Below are 20,545 nucleotides of genomic sequence, written 5' to 3' on the forward strand. Positions count from 1 at the left end.
CGATGCATTTGTGAAACGCATCCCTGATTGAGAATCCATAAGACAGGCAGGAACACATTGACTCTTTATGTTTTATGAGAGTTGTCTTATCATTACCTTGGCATCCACATGCCAGAGCCCCTCTGTTCAGCTCTGAGGAGAGAATCAAGAGGTGGATGGTGGGTTATGGGACTGTAAAGGCCAGTGATTGTGTAGCAGAGGTTGGGTTGGGAGACTGGCAGAGACTGTGGATGCCTTGTTAGCTGGCATCCACAGGGAAGGAAATAGAGGAAGACAGACTGGCTGATGTCAAATGCTACTACTGCATTGCATCATCATCATCTGTGGTTTCCTACCTGCCTTATTGTCTTCCTCCGTTACTAATGATGTTAAGCTCACTCGTAGGAAAAAAGAATCACAAATGAGATCTCGTTAATATTTCGATTGTTTCTCATAGATAGCAATGAGATTAAAAGGAGACTTTATCTTAAAAGAATACTTCAATCGAAAAATATAATTCTGTTATTTATTCATCCTCATGTTATTCCAAACCGTATGACTTATTTCTCCTGAACACAAAAGGGGAATTCTTTTCCTCTCTGTTCCATGTATTGAAAGAGAATAAGGATGGGTGCTGCCATGCTATACAATAACAATGGCTCATTTTGAACAATGACTTTTTACAGTATTTATTAACCTTGGTTATGTTAATTTATCAAAATGTATCATGCTATTATTCATTGTTTGTTTATGCTAGTTAATAATGCATTAATTTTAACATACTCTGTACAACTTTTAATGTCAAAAATATTAGTATGTAGAAATTAATATCAGCCAAGATTTATAAATGCTGAAAAAGTAATGTTCTTTGTTATTTCAAGTTAACTCATTTTAACTCGTATAACCTTATTGTAAAGTGTTAGCAATTTTAAAATATACTATAAACCCATAGACTGTAAAAAAAAGATGGACGACGCCCCTTCGCTCTTTTCCATTGGTGAGAACTGAAGCCGCCAGTGTCCCGATATGGCGCTGACATCTTGGGACTTCAGTCTGCGCAATTGTGATTTCGGGACCAGACCTGCGCAGTAGTGAGCAGGAAGTAAAGCCGCGAAATCAAGGCCCCGCCCTCACTCTCGCTGAATCAATCGCAAGCACACGCCCCTGCACTTTTGACTTTTGACTTATGACGGTGTGAAATAATTAATTATAGAAATTTAGATATTACATTTAAAGCTCCAATCTCCTCAGTCCTTGTCACCAAAAGTAAGTTGGTGCTTCAGTGACTACTTCGCTCAGAGAACCTGTCAATCACAGCTGTCAATCATGATGTCACAGCACTGTTTTTATAGCATCAAATAACTAAAAACAAACTTATTTTGAAAACAAACACTTGAAATTACATCAACGTGATAGAAACTACAGTAAATGACAGAAACGTTTTGGCTTCACTTTTGAGGGCTTGTGCGGCACACTTGTATAAACCCTGTAATTCAAATTTTGCGTGAACTTATTGATTTACTAATTTCTTTCTTTTTGAAAACATTATTTTGAAAACATTATTCACAGCTGCCTAAAACTTTTGCACAGTACTGTATTTTAGTTTTTCCAGTCATGTTCATTTTCACTTTTATTTCAATTAATGAAAATGTCTTCATTTAGATTTCCTTCACAATAATATCACTGATCTTAATTCCCTAACTTCACACCCCCTTGCTCTAGGGAAGCAAGTTGCTCTTTCCTGGCCTTATCCTCCCACACATCCCGGTTCCCATCAGGCCATTGAATTCAGAAAAATATGGCATTTGAAAGGAAAAGGGGCTGGGCAGGTGTGGAGAGTGAATTCCTGAAAGAGCGGCTCTGCCATTTGTATCACTGTACAGTCCTCTCTTCAAAGACAGTCGCTGGCCGCCTCAATGAAGTGTCTGGGAAGACGGGGGGGAGGCTAGAACAAGAGCGCTGTTTTTAAGACTCTCTGAACACTGAGGCCCATTCACATCTCATTGCTGCTTGCTCTCTGATGGAGGGGTGGCAAGTGAGATAGATGTGTGTCCAGCATGCAGTGAATGGCATGTGAGAAAATATGGGATGAGGCCTGGGTATTTTTCCCACAAATTGCTGGGATGGTCTGCATACACATCATTGTAGACTGGTTGGTCAGACTTTCATTACTGTAAGAAACTCCATAAATCTCTCAAGCTGTTGGGGGGAGTTCACTACAAATGAATTGGTGCCACTAATTGTGTGGTTAATATGCACACACTGTCTGCTTTATTTTAGCACCTGATTCACTAATTTAATTATGCATAGAAGGTAACAGCACAAACAAGGCCAGAAATATTGTGCTGAACTGAATTTGCATTGCACAATCCCCCATTTTGCGGGTCATCGGACATCCGCATCTGGATAAATGCCCAGTTTAATGCTCTTCTCTAGCATTTGATCAATTGTTTGATTAATTACCACTGCGATGATTTTTGCCATCTGCTTTCCAAGTTTTGTGAATACAGTGCAATTTATACTAAGCCTAATTTTTGCAGAAAGGCGAAAAGAAAAGTATGACCTGAAGAAAAGAATGTGCTGAAAAGATTGACCTGAAAAAATTAATGCGGTGAAAAGAATGCCTTGATTTGAACACAGCGCAGGGCTATTTCAGCGCATATAGCGCTAAGTAAATCTGATTTTGGGGGCTTAGTATACAAGGGACCATTCAGACTGATGCATTCTTGCAATAAAAAAGCAAGATGCAGAACAACAAATCAATATGAATGTAAGTGTTGCATTTTTAAAAGTTGAAGATTTTTGAATGCATCTTAAAAACATGCCGCTTTTGTTGCCAGCGAGATGTGGCACAATGGTGAAAGACGTCTGTCTAGGACATGTTTGCATAGCAAAAACAATTAAAACCAATGCAGACTAACACAATTATACCTTTACTGTGAATGCCCCCTTGAGATTTCTGTTTAGTCATCACATTTTTGTAATTTATTTGCACATGAAGAAATTGTTCATATATTAGGAAGAAGGAAATAACAGTACACTCAGTAGTCCAGCAACCATGGATGGCATGTGCGCATTAACAGTCGTATTTACTCAAAAACTACCAAATCAAACCAATTGTATATACAGTGCATAGTGAATAAGACGTTTACTTGTAGCAAACATGAAGCGCTTTTACCTTGGGCTGCATCCGAAAAAGGTTTTGAATGAATGAAACTCTTAAGGAAACTGGTCACTGAACAGTTTGAAAAGCACCTTATTTTCATCCTACCTCCGTATACAATATACAGCCTCTGGAGGCAGCATTTTCTTGGTTTTGGACGCAGCCTTGAAGTTGCACACTCGTGCTCGTGCACATCCAGCTTGAGCAACACTCTCCTGACAGTTTAAATGGCCTGGATCGCCTACTTGGATTGACACGGACTGACCGTCATGATTTGTGAATCAGAGGAACTTTTTATCCTGATCCTGAAGTTTTTGATTCTGCTGATTGAATACACGCTTCAGAGGATAATATTAGATGAGCGCTCGACGGGAAGAAAACGCTGGATTTTCGTGAGGTTCGTGAATTACATCTATTTAAATTAGATATCTGCATATTCGCAAATGGTATATAATACAAGATTGATTGATATTTGCCTTTTATCATTAGAAAAGAAAGTTAAAAGTAACAGGGAACTGCTGAGGAGAGACTGTTAGAATACGTGCTTCAGAGGAAGATAAATGATATACCGTCTGCTCAATTTGTGTGAGGTTGGTTTATTACATCTGTTTAAATGAGATAACTACATATTTGCAGACGGTATATATGATATTAGTTTTATTAATATTTGCCTTTTTATCATTAGACAATACAATTAAAAGTTACAGGGAACTGTTGAGAGTGGAGAATGAAACAGACGAGCACTTTAACATTATGTGCTCAAACGCGTCTGCTGCGGCTCTGATGTGCGGACTGTTTAAATGACTCTGTGTTGCACACTGGTCTATTATATTGTAGTAACACTAATGCACATAACAACAAAATGAACCGTGACTGGTCATTTACATGACTCTAAATTGGCCAAACGGGAAGTTTTATCGGCCTCTGCGATATATCGGTCGACTACTAATTTTATGCCATAATATGTTATATATATTATAATATAATAATATAATAGGAGTATGTTAGCGAGTACTACAATTGAATTTTAAGAACTATATCAGATGTTACAAAACAAAACAGAAGAATTCATTACAAGGGGCATTCTTTACCTCCACATTTTGTGATTTGTATGATTTGTTTACAATTATAGAAGTACACTAGTGATTGAGTCATTGGCATGGTGTTTATGATTGCAGATATATGATAGAACAGTATTAGATGTATGTCATACTTGAATTGAGATTAGATGAGTGCCTTTTCATCTTAATAACTGTAAGAGCTCTTGACGCATGGCTTCTCAGTCCAAACTCTTTATTATTAAATCACACAAAGCGCAGTGTGTGCGCACCACAAAATATATTCTTGCAATTTTGATTTTCAATTCAGCCAATATGAGCCGTTGATGAGATTGCAATGGACATGCAATTTATAACGCATTAAGTTTATTCACCCTAAAGACATAAAAACCTGTCATATGTATGTGCCGTGGTGGATCGTGGCGATGCAAAACCCAAAACGTTGATATGCGAGGATAAACAACCCAGGATATTTGGGACTGATAAAACAGATTGCTTCCACTAAAGTCCCAACCCTTCAGCAGTATGCAGCAAGTGGCACAAAGTAATCAGGGTGCTTATGGGCCAGCTGTTTGCCATTCTGTCCTGTGACAGTGCTTCTCTTAATCTAATTGCATGACATGCTCTCTCCGGGCAGCCGGGAACCCTGTGAATGACAAACGAGTGGTGTGCATTGAATGGCCCCACTTTAGTGGTGTATTTCCCAATCAATCACATCCAATTTCATTGGCACTGAATGAAGGTGTGCCCGTCGGGGTGGGGGTCACTCTCTTAAGACGTCTCAAAATACAACAAAAGGCTTTTACGCTAAGTGTAAGCTTGTGCAAGAGAGCTATAATAGTATGATACTGTTGCATACATCAGACGGGGGGTGTGGGGGGTTTGTATCAAAGCAAATCAGTTTAAGGGAGCATGCGTACATGGTCATATTTTAGAGCATCTTCAAAGTGCTGCTCAACCCTGATCGAAGGTGGTAGCTTCAAGTTCACCTCTTAATAATTAGAGGCTTTGGGGGGAAAGTCTTTTGCTCAGAAGTTTGAAGAAACAGTGCAGAAACTCCCAATTCAGTCTGATTCCTGCTTTCCGCTGTTTTTAAAGGAAAAGTTCACTTACAAATGAAAATTGTTGTTTACTCACTTAATCCAAACTAGTATGACAACTTAAATGCTATACTGCAAACCTTCTGAAGCTATGCAATAGTTGGCTTCAGAATTTTGCCTTTGCGATGCAAAGAACCAGGGTACGAATCCACATGACGATACCTGAGCCGAAAGTAGTCGTAAAACTGTAAGCATGTTTTAGACACTTGGGAATGCACGAAATGTGCAAATGAGTGGAAAATTTGCATATTCAAAGCATGCAGAGAACGAGGCTGTCTGACGAGCTGTCCAGGTGACAGAGTAGATGAACTGAGGGCAAAGCAAAGGACGGACAGCAGTGCACAAACCGCCCGATGGCTTTAATGATGAAAGAAGGTGAGGAAATCTCTGGTAGGGGTTGCTCTATATTTAATGTGGTCATACTCCAGCTTCAGCTCCCGGCACCTCAATGTCATGTCATTGTTGCTGTATCAATCGATATCTGTGCGTGTGTGTGATCTGGCCAAAAAGTGCTTGACAGTGGTGGAATCTGAACATGCAGGATTAGTCTGAAATATATAATCTTAGTCATTACTTAGTCTTGTTGTCCAGTAATATAGTGTTTCATTTGTTATGTTAAAAATACTTGCTATTCCCAGCTTGAAATGCAGATACAACTTTAAAGAGATAGTTCACTACAATTACAATTCTCTCATCATTTACTCACCCTCATGCCATCCCAGATTTGTATGACTTTCTTTCATCTGCTGAACTCAAATGAAGATTTTTAAAAGAATATCTCAGCTCTGTTGGTCCATACAATGCAAGTGAATGAGTGCAAAAATGTTGGCTCTCTAAAAAGCACATAAAGGCAGCAGTAAAGTAATCCATACAACTCAAGTGTTTTAATCAATATCTTCAGAAGTTATATGATAGTTGTGAGTGAGAAACAGATCAATATTTAAGTCCGTTTTTACCATACAGTTTCCTCCCTGCCCAGTAGGGGGCATATGCATGAAGAATGTGAATCACCAAAACAGAAGTTGAAGAATGGGGAAGTGAATGTTTACATTGGAAATTGACTGATGATCGCTTCTGAAGACCTTGATTATATGCTTATATAATGAAAAAAAAATCTTGGTAATTTTCAAATGGTGCAAGACTCAATTTAAGATATAATGTCTGAAAACACGTCTTACTGTAACATATTTGCAGTTATGTATCTCAAGTGAATTAATATTTTTTAGGATGTATGGATAATTTTACTGAAAAACTTCAGAATTTGCTTTCTTTCAGTCTGCTTTCTGAACAAGAGGGATTTTTATCACTATATGAATAATTCCAAAAGCTCTTACAGCTAAATCTGAGTTTCAACGCCTGATGTCAAGTGCTAATGATATTGGAAGTCACCTCTCAAGCTTTTTTCTAATTTAACATGTTCTATTCCACTCAAGAATAATTGTATATTGCATTATCATCGAACTGAGAAGTACCATCATCACAAGTGCCTATACGATGCTGAAAATGCATAGACTGGAGATTACAGAGAATAGACATATACAGTGTTCTCATGCAGCATCCATCCATCCATTTTCTATAGTCGCTAATGAATTTTCTCTACATGAGTATGAAATCTTGTACAGGACTGTAAATGTCCTACATTCCAAAAACATTACCAAAACATCAACATGAGCAATAACAGTCAGAAAAGAAAACAAAAATGTCAGTGCAACCTCGGTATGACCCCAGTGGTTTGTAAATTCAGTTCAGTTTTATTATTTATCCCCATGGGAAATTTTTCACATTATTAGTGTCACAGTGAAACATCAGAACACACTAGTCAATACTAAAATGAGAGGAATCAGTATTCAGGTCAGGAGCAATGGGGATCCATCAAAATATACTTAAAAAGGTACAAACATCTCTCAAGATTAAAACATATTTAGAATAATTAAGTCAAAAACTAGAAAGAATATAATCTGCCAACTGCATCTAGAAGCAAAGTCCTCCACCACTGGTCCATGAGTAGGGTAACCAGATTCCTGTTTGCACGCTCCATAGATGCAGATGTCCCAGGCAGGCATAAAACAAACTCCACGACCTTGGCCAAGACTCCAAAGTCGATGGTCTTGCTCTCCAGCTCACTAAAAACACCTGTCCATCTCTCAGACGTGGCCAACTTGTTCCACTCAGTGATGCGACGAGTGACAATGTTTTTCACTTAATGCACTTCATTCACTCATCAAAGAGCATGGTTTCATCAATCAAACTGAGAGCGGGGATTCTGGAGTAGAAGTGTTCGAGGCTGCTCTGAATGTCTTTCCACTCTGGGATGTCTCTCAGTACGGCCTTCAATTGTGTTCTTCAATAAGTGGATTGTGATTGGATAGTTTAATCTAATCATGTATTTCAAATAGCACGGTGTGATTTTATTGGTTTAACAAGCCGCATCCTTGGCTACCTTTGATTACTCGTGACTAAGAAAGCTGCATAGGCGATAGTGAAATTTTAGGAGAGGGGAAATATGGGACAAAACACCATTATTTTCAGAATAAGTCAAGACACTAGAAAAATTGCTTAAATATGGAACCATCCTTGGAAAAATGGGACGCCTGGCAACCTTATCCTTGGGGCATCTCGTCATCCTCCAAAAGACTCACAATGACTGTATCATCAGACTTCAGGAGACTGTATGTCTATTATCTTACCCGCGTCTACAGTCATTAGTGTATAAAATAAAAAGTAAAGGAGAGAGAATACACCCCTGAGGGGAGCCTATGGAAGAATATAACTTAGATTATTGTACACCATCAACGTTTACACTGAGTCCTGTTCGATGAAAAATTCACAATTCAACCAACCAGGTTATGATTAAATTGAAACCGTGTGACATGCTTCTTTGACCTCAATCACTTTGGCTCAATTCTCAAATGAGATTGATTTTTTCAAAACATTAAGTTGATATCATATCTTCATAACTAAGTTCTTGTTCGCACCAGATTTGTATTTCATATTTATTTAAGCAATTTGCACATGTGCAAAAGAGTAAGTACAATTGTCTACAATTTGCATAATAACTAAATGCATGTGGCTTGCTGATTAAAACCGATAAGTTGATTCTCAGTGAAATTGTCATACGCTTCACAACTTCAAAGCATTCTTTCATCGTGTGAGCCATTACATGCGAAATGATCCATTCAGTTACCAAAATCTGTCAGACATACATGTATCTCCATAAATATCTATGACATGGAATGTTTGTGATGTCTGCTAAATCTCTGGCCAGAGCAACAAGAGCAACAGGATGTGCACCAAGAAGATGGTAACTTGTAGTGTTACGTGCTTACTGTGAGGAGGTACAATTTATAGATTTTTACTACTGCAGGTTTTATCATTGTTGCATAATTTTTTAATTTTTTGCATGGCTGTCATTTTCTGTTGACTATATATGACTTTAAATGTAAGAAATGTGTAAAAATGGACATGCAAATTTTCTGTTTACATGCAACACCTTGCTACAAATACATTTACTGTATACATACAAATGTGCGTATCCTTTTTCTATGTACTACAGTATTGTACATTACTAACTTTTCCCAGTAAACTTTGACTTACTATTGAAATCAGTATCTTAAAAGCTCAGTGTGATAGACAATAGCATTCATCTAGACAAAACTGACGTTCCCGTATAGTACAGTAAGCAGTCAGTGTCATCAAAAATATAGAACAAACATGTAATTTGTATATAACAAACATTGACTGCCATGGTGAAAAGACGTCTCAACACTTTGGCCAAAACGGCTCACACGATGACAAAATAAACGTTTCATTTTGGTGGCATTGGCCAATTTACTGACACAATAACTAGGTTTTGAAGCATGAATTAAATGTTTTGTTTGACACACACAATCACACATATACACACACACAAGCCTTCTACAACATCCTTGCATTAAACCATGATGCGTAAAAACAACTTTTAAAAAATCTTAATTGCTTTGCAAAGAAAACATTTGCTGCTACATTTCCAATTAAAATACATCATCATACCATGAAGAATACTGTATATTTTTAAATGTAGCCTGTGGCTTGTTTTGTCTTCTGTAATAATTCAGGGTCTATTTTTTTTAATTATCATGAATATCCTCAATTTGAAAGGAAACGTGTTTCTGTACATAAAAGCCTCTGTAAAGAATTGCTGTCTGTATACAACAACATCTGCTGTGTGTTTTTGTCCTATCGATAAATGGCTGGCTGGCTGGCTGGCTGGCTGGCTGGACTGGACTGGACGGACGGACGGATAGATAGATAGATAGATAGATAGATAGATAGATAGATAGATAGATAGATAGATAGATAGATAGATAGATAGAAATGTATGGATTAATGGATGTATAGATGGTATAGAAAAATAAGCAATGTAATATCGTTCAATTCTGATATGGATACCAATCTATTGCACATTTCTAATTTCAACACATATATACAATTCTGCAACATACAGTAATTGGGTGATCTCTGGCTCCCAGTGAGTAATCTCATGTCAAGCATATCTTTGGTTGTGCATATTAACAAGTATTTGAGAAGAAAAATGCGTCAATGTTTTTGCACAAATGTAATTGATTTAAGTCTGCATATGATTCATCATGCGACTCCACATCAGTTTAAAGTGACATAATGAAGTGCAAAATGTCTGACAATGCCCTCGAGATTTGCATGATGGCTGTTCTGTTTAAACCCTATTTTCCTTATCTTTACACGCTCCTCAGTGCAGGAAGAAACATTTAAAAAACATGCTTTATTTGAAATGCTAATATATTGCATGCTGTTTAATTGATTTGTTCCTGATGAAAGCACAATAAAAATGGATCAGGAGAACAAGATGGTTAGCTTTCCTCTCCGACAGTGGATAAACAGCACTTACCCTTACTTTAGAATGTCCCAATCCTATTACATAATCAACAGGAGTTACAGTACTGTTTACAAGCTAACATGCTAACGTCAACATGCTAGACATCGAGTTGGCGTAATATGCAACTGATCCGTGACATGAATATTTACCATTATTCATGGCCCCTTGATTGTGGAGACAACACTGGCTTGGAATAGCATATATAGCGCATATATGCATACTGTACAGTATGTAATATGGCAGCCTTGTTGAGTCATGCGCACACAGATAGAGCACAGCGCAACTTCAATAACTCTGCACACATGTCCCACATGCAAGGGCGTAGATTTATTGCAGCGTGTTGAATTTACATGTTTCAATTCATCATAGTATAAATATTGAGGGGGTTGTACTTGCTTGTTTTGATTATTAGTCGTCACCCCCCCCCCCCAATCCCTCATGAGTCCCTGCCCACATGAGAAGCATATTTAGTGCTTATAAAGCTGCATCACATGATGGAAATACGTGTGGTCATGGCTGCTTTAGAGCATGCATCTTAAAAAAATCTTTACATTGTTTTTTACGTGTCGTATCGATGACATCACATTGTTGGTTAAGTGATTGATGCATCGATCCAGATCGATGGATTGTTACACCCCTAGTATACACTGAATACTTCTATGTTCATAATGGAAAACTAGTATGCTACACAATATACAGTATATATAATGAGTAATATTTTTTTTCATCAGTTCATTCCTCACACTGATATTGTCCAGTGCATTGCATTGTGGGATACAGTATTTTGCACAGTGTGTGCTAGTTGGATACTGCACATTTTTAGCAATTTAAGGACAGTATGTCATTAGAGTATTCCATGCATTAAATTTGCATACTGTGCACACTACACTGTATACAGCAGAGTAGTATGGTATTATGTTTTTCAAAAAAGCCCATCTCTCCCCTTCTCTATTTCTCTCTCTCATTTTTTCTGGCATACGCACAAACACACAGTGGCATTCATGTTAACACCAGCCCTGCAATTTGAGGCGTCCCCTCTGGAGACATCAGGTTGTCAGAGCTAAACATTTAGTGTCAAAGTGAAGACTGGAGGCAATCCAGATAAAACATTTAGCCTTTGCGTATCACACTATAAATTTCCTAGTCACTAGCGCTAATAATAACTCTTTTGGGATGTTATGTGTTGATTAACATTGTTTCAGTCATGTCGTTGCATTCCCAGATAGTAAATCTGTGTCTTCATAGAGCTGATGTGTAAATTTGTGAAGTGCATCGGTCTCAGAAGTTCTAAACCATCTCAATTTTGGTGAAATCATGAAGTGAAATCAAATAAAGCGATTTTGTTTGGAGAAATGTACCATGGATTTCCTACATCTATAAATATAACAGGAACATTTAGTATTTAACGTATTTGGCATTTGGCATTTACTGTTCATAAAGAGTTTTGTGAGTCTCGAAATATTTTGTTTGCAGGTAGCAACAAGAAATACCACATGGACTCAAATCCATGCATTTGCTTGTCAAGAACATTAAAAAAGTCCCTCAGTTCTCTACAAGTTATTTTAATACCATGTAACCATTCTCTGTTTTAGGGTTCCTCAGCACAGGAGACCAGGCTGCTAAAGGGAATTATGGGATTCTGGATCAGATTCAGGCTCTGCGTTGGATTAGCGAGAACATTGGTTATTTCGGCGGCGATTCCAATCGCATCACTGTTTTCGGATCAGGCATTGGCGCATCTTGTGTGAGTCTGCTGACCCTGTCACACCATTCTGAAGGTAAGAACATTTAAGTCCTTAGAAGATTAGCCACAGTACTCAGCAAATTAAAAGACCTCTTATTAGTCAACTTTCCTTACGATCTCTACTTTATACGATAAAATATCAAACCGTAAGATCGAAATTGAATTTTTTGGGTATTTTGGGTTCTGTCAAAAGCATCTGTGGTACAGAAATAAACGTCTGCTCATCCCAGTCAACTAATGCCAACTCTAAAATGAATGAATAATGTGTTTATCGTAATGTGTTTACAATGGAACCTTCACACTGTTTTGAAAGTATACACTTGTTAAATATGCTAACATTGTTAAATATGCTAACGTGAGTTAGCTTGAGATCATTGTGATAGAATCACATACCAACCCTATTCGTGCAAAGTTATATCCAATCTTTCAACTCATGTCATGGCCAGCTAAAACCAGCATGCGCAGTATATTTGGTCAAACCACAAAGGGACATGGAAGGACCTGGTGCCGGATTCATGAAAATGTTCTTAAGAAAAAATTAAGAAAGTTAATAGGATACATTGTAATACGTAAGAAATAAGTAGTAAAAATATAAGATTTTAGAAAATAAAAATTATTTTATTCTTAAGAATTTTTGTTGAATCAAGCCCCAGATGTACCTCCACCTTAAAAAAGTAAGTTAAGAGATATTTAGGCCTTTGCACAACAAATGTGATGTGATTATGAGAGGTGAATCTCCAATGAATGGCCCTTTCACATAAAAAAGCGATGCAAATGATCACAGTTAACACATTCACAGCTTTGCAATAGGTGGCGCAAATGGTGAAATGCACCTGTTTAGCTGGTCTGCCCTTCGGCCATCACTGATGAGAAGAACATTAAGTTTACAAGCAGATTGGAAATTGATTTATCAACCAGCTGCAGCAGCTTGATGACTTGTTTTGGATTTGCTCAAAGAGAGAGAAAACATTTGAAACACTTTTACAAACTATTTAATTTCACCTGCTGGACAAGTAATCCCTTACCAAAAATCGTATCTATCCACAAACTTGACGCAAATTTGCCATTTCTTATTTTCACATGTGAATGAGCTTTTGATTCGCCGCAGATTTTTGCCAGATGTTTGATGCTCTTCATCGATACTGGTTAACCTCTGGCAAACCTTTGGCAACCAATGGACAATTTGCCAAAAGTTTGCTGCAAAACTCATTTGCATGGGAAAATTATCAGTGGCAAATTTGCATCAAATTTGTCACAAACTCGCGATTTTCGTAAGGGATGCTGGTAGTTTTATCATGTAAACACAGTCTGAGGAATGACTAGAAAGACTTGAGTGTAAAAACTATTAACAGTTAAATCTTGTTATGATTTGGAACAACAGTGAGTTTAGTTTGCTTTTGTTTAGTTTATTTCCTTTTGTTTGTTTTTAAGGGAAAAGCCTATCTTGGGACCTGAGATGCTAATTAGCATGTGCTATAATTAGGGTTAGGAGGGTTACTTTTGAAATGTATTCCACTACAGATTACAGAATACATGCTGTAAAATGTAATTTGTAATGTATTCTGTTAGATTACTCAAGGTCAGTAACGTATTATAAATACTTTGGATTACTTCTTCAGCACTGGTAGATTTTTTTACTTGTTTTGACTATAAATACATATCTTACGCAGTGTTGTTTCTAAAGCAAGATAAATCAAACTGATCTTGTTTTAAGGATTTTTTTATATTTTTATCAGGTATATGATTTTTGCCCTAATATTAAAGGTCTTACTAGAAAAAAAGAAATTATGATATAACGTGAATTTTTAACGTGAAAAAAATATAATGGTGACTGGTAACATGTGCATGTAAAATGGCTAGAAATAGCATTTTAGCTTAGCATAAAGCTGACAGTTTACACAAGGTTTATTTCTATTTCTTCTGCTCCAAACTTAATTCAAACATACTTATCTGTCTGCTCGTATGAATGTAACACATGCATAAGAAAGTGTTTCACCGCTGTTCAAATGCACTTTGGATCGCATCATTTATGTGTATAAATGTTTTCCATCTGAAACTAAATATTAAATGAAACAAATGACAATAAAATGCAAAGTAATCTCTTCAGTAATCAAAATACTTTTTGAATGTAACTGTATTCTAATTACCAATTATTTAAATTGTAACTGTAGTGGAATAAAGTTACTTATATTTTGTACTTTAAATAATATAATCCTTTCCGTTACTCCCCAACCCTATAATCTCTATGTACCGGTACTATACAATGCATCTTTTTTAGTTTTTGTGCTGAAGTCATGTTTTTGTACTGTCCCTATACCAATTCATAAATATATAAAAATGGAAACACTCCAATAGTCTAAATAATGCACACAAAGCAAAATTCCCAACCAAAAAAACCTGTCTTCAGTCTGACCCATTATTAGATACTTTAAAACTTAATGACAGCACAGCTGTTAAATGATAGCACAGGAATACCGATTACATAATTTTGTGGAGACACCACAACGTTTTCGGTATAGAAAGGCACTTTGATATTTGGCGTAGAAAAACACTTAAGGTCAAAGATGTTTATTTAAAAAGGAGATACAAAGCCAACGATGCCACATTATACAGTATATTATAGTAAAGATATAAGAGAATGCGCCTAAATGCAATAATATGGAATGCATTATGATGTCAATCCACGTAAGATCAGAGAGTTGTTTTTAAAGGGGATGTAAGGTGGTAATGCAGTTACACATCCATGCACATCCTTACTGCTGGTTCAGGAATTCTTCCTCAAGTTACTTCAGCGTTTAACGTTGGTGGTCAAAACAGCTGTCTGTGCTTTAACTGCAACAGCTTCTGATACGTGACCTAAAGCTGATATTTTATTGATCAGGGCTTTTCCTTGCCCAACGTAGAAAAAAAAAGCATTATCGCCGTGCAAATGTTCACTCTAGGTATGAATGGCTTCATAGAAATCCATTGTTTTGAATCAAAACGTAAAAATTCGCCTTTGGTGTGCAAAGGACTTTACAGCTCAAATAATAAACTTTTTCTTTCACAGACAAATTAATGTACATTAGTGCTTTAACAAAAATACAAGCTTCAAATATCTGCTTTTACATGCTCAAAAACACTTGCTTTTGCACCCCATACGCTTTTAACGTAAGTCCATTACTGTAAAAGTATTTCGTTTTATTTTTTACAAACTGCGGGACGAGTCTAAATTTCTGTGTTAATCAACAGAATGCCACAGATGCTAAACCTAAATTGAATTTAACCCATAATATTCCTTAAATGTCTATTCAAAGCTAAAGGGAACTACTTTAATTGACACTAATCAATGGTTATACACAGCAAATTATGGACATTACATTTGACTTCATTTGTTATTGACTAAGCTGTTATTGACTATATGTATGCTATATTCATAACGGACAATATAAATGATATGTATGTTGTTCAGATGTGCCGTTTTGCAGTTGACAGCCTGTTTGAGGGTTTGCATAAAATGTCAAAGTGCTTTTAATTGATGCCAGTGAAGATGGACGTTCTCTTACAGTGAATTGCAAACAAAGTGCAAACAAATTAACACGCATAGTTATGTATTTATGCAGCTGTAATGAGGCGGCCATTTTTCACTGGACCTACTTGCGTAACATTTATCATCTCAGCAGCTGTAGCACATCAACGGAGCTAACCAGAGACGTAAATCTAGATCACGTTCTCAAGGGGGTTTTTCGGAGATGTAGGACACAATTATGAGAAAGTCAGTTAGCCTTGTGGGTTTCTATGACACCCAATTGACTGTGTTGAACTTGAATATTTTGAAACATAAAAGTTAACGACAAATGTTAACTTTAACGATGAATTCTTGCAAGACAAATAGTTTAAAAAGATAAACAGTTCTGTTTGAAATCTTTGTTAGAAAGGTTGTGGCTAGGTTTCTCTAGAAAGTGATAATTGACGTTTCAGCACCGTGTTATTATAAGGTCACATCAACCATCTCGTTCCTTTCTCTGTAAATTGGATATTACTGATGCTGTTATTTCCTCTGAATAGAAGTGTATGCCTTACATGGTTTGATGAGATAAAAAAAAAAGCTAGGAGGGAACTGAGGAGTTCTGGCAGGCTCTATAAACTATCAGGATCCTTGAAAATTGAAACAGGAAGCCTGCTATTGTGAAAAGGGGTACTTGTTGCAAGTGCTACCAATATCAGTCAAGCTCTGCAATAGTTCTCTAAGCTGTGATTTTAGCCATCAGGACAAGATGAGAAAAGCACTGCCGAATGGTCATGGCAAGCTTAGAGGAATGCAGTACCAAAGAATATATGAAGTTAACGTTTGGCAATATTCCAACATTTTCAGATTAAAGGGATAGTTTACATAAAAATGAAAATGCTGTCATTACACCCTCATGTTGTTTCAAACCCATTTAACATAAAAGGAGATGTTAGGCAGAGTGTTAGCATTCTGTTTTCTTGTCTACTTTAGATGTATATCATAGACTAAATATAGAAAATGACTCAAAAGAACATCGATATACATTTTTTTCTGATATCGTTTTATCGCCCAGACCTATCATTTGGTATAATTTAGACAAAACCTTGCCAGCTGTTTTAAGTCCACAAAAACTGTACATGTGCTGATTGCAAGATGCTAAAATATGGGACAAATCTCTCTCTCTCTCTCTCTCTCTCTCTCTCTCTCTCTCTCTCTCTCTCTCTCTCTCACACACACACACACACACACACACACACACACACACACAATGTTTGTTTCAGGACATCTCTTAGACCATTGAATTTATAGCAGGCTAATTATATGTTCTATCCCATAATGGGGGTGCATATATACTTCGAAAACATTAATAACATTTTGTGACAGTACAATATTAGCTGGCATTGTGTGTTAATTAATGTGACTAACCTTAAGTTTAGGTTCTTCCTGAAGTTTCTGCTTCTGAGGGCACCACCAAATGTGTGCACAAATGGCACGGCGGACATTGGACATTTCGGGGTCAACATGGAAATACATTATCAAATTCTTTGATAGGGATAATGACACATGGGGAAATGTGACGCAGTAATAAAACCATACAAATAAAACACAAATTCTTCCTTTAAGATATCAATAGTTAAGGTTAAAAGACTGGAGTTATTTTGGAAATTTTTACGAGTGCTCTGTGTCGAAGTCAAGTCTGAAGTAATTTTTGGTTGAGTCTGGAGTCGAGTCTGAAGTCTATTCAAATCTAACTCGTGTCCCGATCTCTTGTGTGAACTGCATTTCTGATGTATTTTTGAATAAACTAATATATTGTGACAAAAAAATAAAATCATTACATTATTAATCCAAAGCCATATATGTTTGGAACAACATGAGGGTGAATAAATTATGACAGAACTTTTAGGTGAACTGTCCCTATAAATAGACATCTAAAGGGAAATTATTGATCTACAAAAGGTACAATTGCTCTTTAAGTAGGGCAAAGCTCAGATTAGATTCTAATCAAACATATTTCATACACTGTCCAACTATTGGACATCACAAATCTGAGAATGAAATCCCATCGTGGGTGAGTCCCACCCATGGTGCAGGAGACATTCACATTTACCCTGACCCTGATCCCCAGGAAAACACAATTACCTGAATCCCATCATCTGAAATACCAAAGGCCTGGATCAAAAACACTTCAGCTCCATTTTTGCAGCACAGTGCAGTGTGTGAGATTGAGTGTGATGCTTGTTCAGCAATTGTGTGTATTTGTGGTGCTGTTAATGAGGCCACAGTGACCTGTCTCCTCCTCAAAGTCTGGCTCGTCATCTTATGGGTCATGCTGCTCCCACATGGAGCTCGCCCTGTCTGGGCACATGGCAGCCAAGAAAGAGGGCTTAATCTATCAGCCCGCTCCACCACAGGAGTCATCCTGCCTGCCAGGCCCCTGCTGCGGGATGGATTGCAGGTGTATCTGACTGTCCTACTCTATCATCATGTTTCAGGATGCTTACCTCTCTTGCTTCTTGATGGAAATGGAGACCTTATGTACAGGTAGAGGACACAGTTGTCCCGGTTCTCATCTGTACATATGGGGTTTGTTTGAGAGGGGCTTGGACATGATCACATGATCTAGCTGCCTTGTGTCTGCAACATGGCCAGGTCTGTGCACCTCCCTTCTTCTGCCGAAACATTCCTAAGATAACCTTAACGTTGGCAAGGGATCAGAGGGATCACATCTCCAGATCAGAATGTCATGGAGACTTGTGGAAGGGCTCTGTTGACTCGGGATAGCAAGCAGCCTTTAAATATCTCTCTGGAAACTGCCTAGTGACTCCCTAGCAACCATCTAGAGCACCCAAGCAATGAACCCCATAGGCTTCTGTTGAAAATGGCTTCATAGAAACATGGCGGTTTGATTTTTTCGCTTGGGCTAGCAAACAGCCATTAAGAATCACCCTGGCAACTACCTAGACACACCCTAACATCTTGGCAGCAGAACATCGTAGAGACACAAATTTCACCAATTGTTTTTGGTGTTTGTGTTATACTATTCATAAGAGAAAACTTGAGGAATACTAAAGAACTGTGGGCACAAATCCAGATGGGGGTGGAATGAGGTCCCGGGTCAGTAAGGACCCAAGGTATGTGTTTTAGGGTTTGGTTCGATTAAAATGAATTCTGGTGCGATTGCTCATTTAGTGCAGTTCATTTTGAACAAGTGTGAACGCTGCCATCCGAACCTTGGTCCGCACCAAACAAGCGGACCAAGACCCCCTGAATAGTGGGTCTTGGTCCGCTTCCAAATGAACTCTGGTGTGGTTTGACTGATATATGAATGCAGCATGGACCAAAGACGTCTAAACGAACCAATAATAGGATGTGATGTCACAAGATGTGACCCTACTGTACTTGATTCTTTGATTTCATAGGACAGAATGCTCAAGCATACCTGGTTCTTCTCATCATAGGAGATATGTTGCCCATTACAGTTCAGTACAGGCGTCAGAACTGCCGTCTCCTTACAGCAAATCTTCGTTTGTGTGTGCAACGGAGGAATTCCTGGCACAGTTTTGACTCCTTTACACATTTTATTAGCTCTTCGTTTGTTCTCAGCTGGTACAAAATACCACCATATATACATAAATCCAACGAGCACATTTAGCCCAGAAGTCAGCATTGTTCTGGATGTTTAACAAGTTCCATCGCAAATAATATACATCATAAAAGCTGTCCAATCAGGTTGTGACCTTATCCTTATGCCTTCTGTTTTGTATCCTTAGGGTCTGTGTTAAAAATGCCAGTTTTATTGCTAAGCAAACCAGGTCTAAGTTTATCATTTTCTTTTTTGGTCCAGACCAAGTGAACCAAGAGATCTGAACAACAAGTGTGAACACGCCCTAAGGCTAAACTCAGAAAGTCAGAATTTCCAACTTCCTATGAAGAATAGTATATGGGTATGACCCTTGAAGTCATACTTGCAACTTGAAGAGAAATCTTCAACTCCAATTTTGCTTAGATGCACATGGCACACAGGGAGATTTTGCCAACAAGTTAAAGATAAACATTCACGTTTTTTATTAAATAATACACTTCATTGAGTCAAAGTTCTTTTCATTAGTGTAAATCTGTACAACAAATGCTAGTATTGTTGCATCATTTATCAATTTAATTGCTAGGAGAGGCCATATGACACTCAAACACCTGCTAAGCTAACGAGATCAGTTTTGTTTGCTTACACGTCATCTTCCTAGCATTTGGCAATGGGATACATTTATTGTCGCAGATCGGAGATATCAAGACGAAATTTCCCACATCTGACTTTGGAATGCAATGGAATGGAACGCAGCATCAGTATCACCATGGCACCTGCCTAGCAACCAGATGGAACATCTGTATAGCAACATGCATATCTCAGCACCAGAACATAGTAGAGACGTTGGGTTTGGCTCTTTTGACTTGAGGCAGTGTACTGAAGCCCTTGGTGGGACATTGTGGTGACGAGTTTTACCACAGCAAATACCACCTACATTTTCTTCCGAAAATGGCACATTTACATACACATTTAGAAAATATACCTGACGAATTAGTAATGTGATTACTTTTTCCATGAAGTAAACAGTAAAGAAAACTTGGGAATGCAACTTCACTTTTGAATGACAAAATAGATTGTCATGTTTCTCATAATGTAAATGTAAGTTAACTATTTTAGTGAAGTAATTAGTAATCTTTTGTGGATTACTTTTTTGTGTAACCCAACAATGAGCATTGCCTTTTGATTTTCGGGTTATGGTTGGGTTCTGCAACAACCCTCTTATCGTCCAGTCTTTCCTGTTACTTCAGGAGTATTATTTCATGGGGTTGGGTGAGGTTTGGGGCTACATCAGGACTAAGTTGATTGAAATGTTGTACCAGCACAAACAAACAATGTTCATCCAGGAACACATCCTATTTGGGCAAACCACATTAAGAAGATGCTTGCAGAGACAAGGATGGAAGGTCATGTAATCATATCCAAGCCCCTCCAACTCAGACCCCATACATAGAGTTATAAAAAACAGGCCACCTGTGTCCTCACCCTGGGGAACCATCCAGTGACTAGTCTAGCAGCTTTTTCTTAAGTCCTGGCT

At 37.7% G+C, this 20,545-nt stretch overlaps 1 protein-coding gene across 2 annotated transcripts in view; it reads left to right on the forward strand.

The window, feature by feature from the left end:
- Positions 1-20,545, forward strand: part of LOC127662999 (neuroligin-3-like) — a 214,344-nt gene that overhangs the window by 116,203 nt on the left and 77,596 nt on the right. For both annotated transcript variants that reach the window (XM_052154373.1, XM_052154374.1), the window contains one exon: positions 11,784-11,969. In XM_052154373.1, coding sequence (XP_052010333.1) covers positions 11,784-11,969 — 186 coding nt within the window. The remainder of the gene's footprint in view (positions 1-11,783; positions 11,970-20,545) is intronic.

This window comes from Xyrauchen texanus, chromosome 23 (genome assembly GCF_025860055.1).
Source record: "Xyrauchen texanus isolate HMW12.3.18 chromosome 23, RBS_HiC_50CHRs, whole genome shotgun sequence".
Taxonomy (NCBI): Eukaryota; Metazoa; Chordata; class Actinopteri; order Cypriniformes; family Catostomidae; genus Xyrauchen; species Xyrauchen texanus.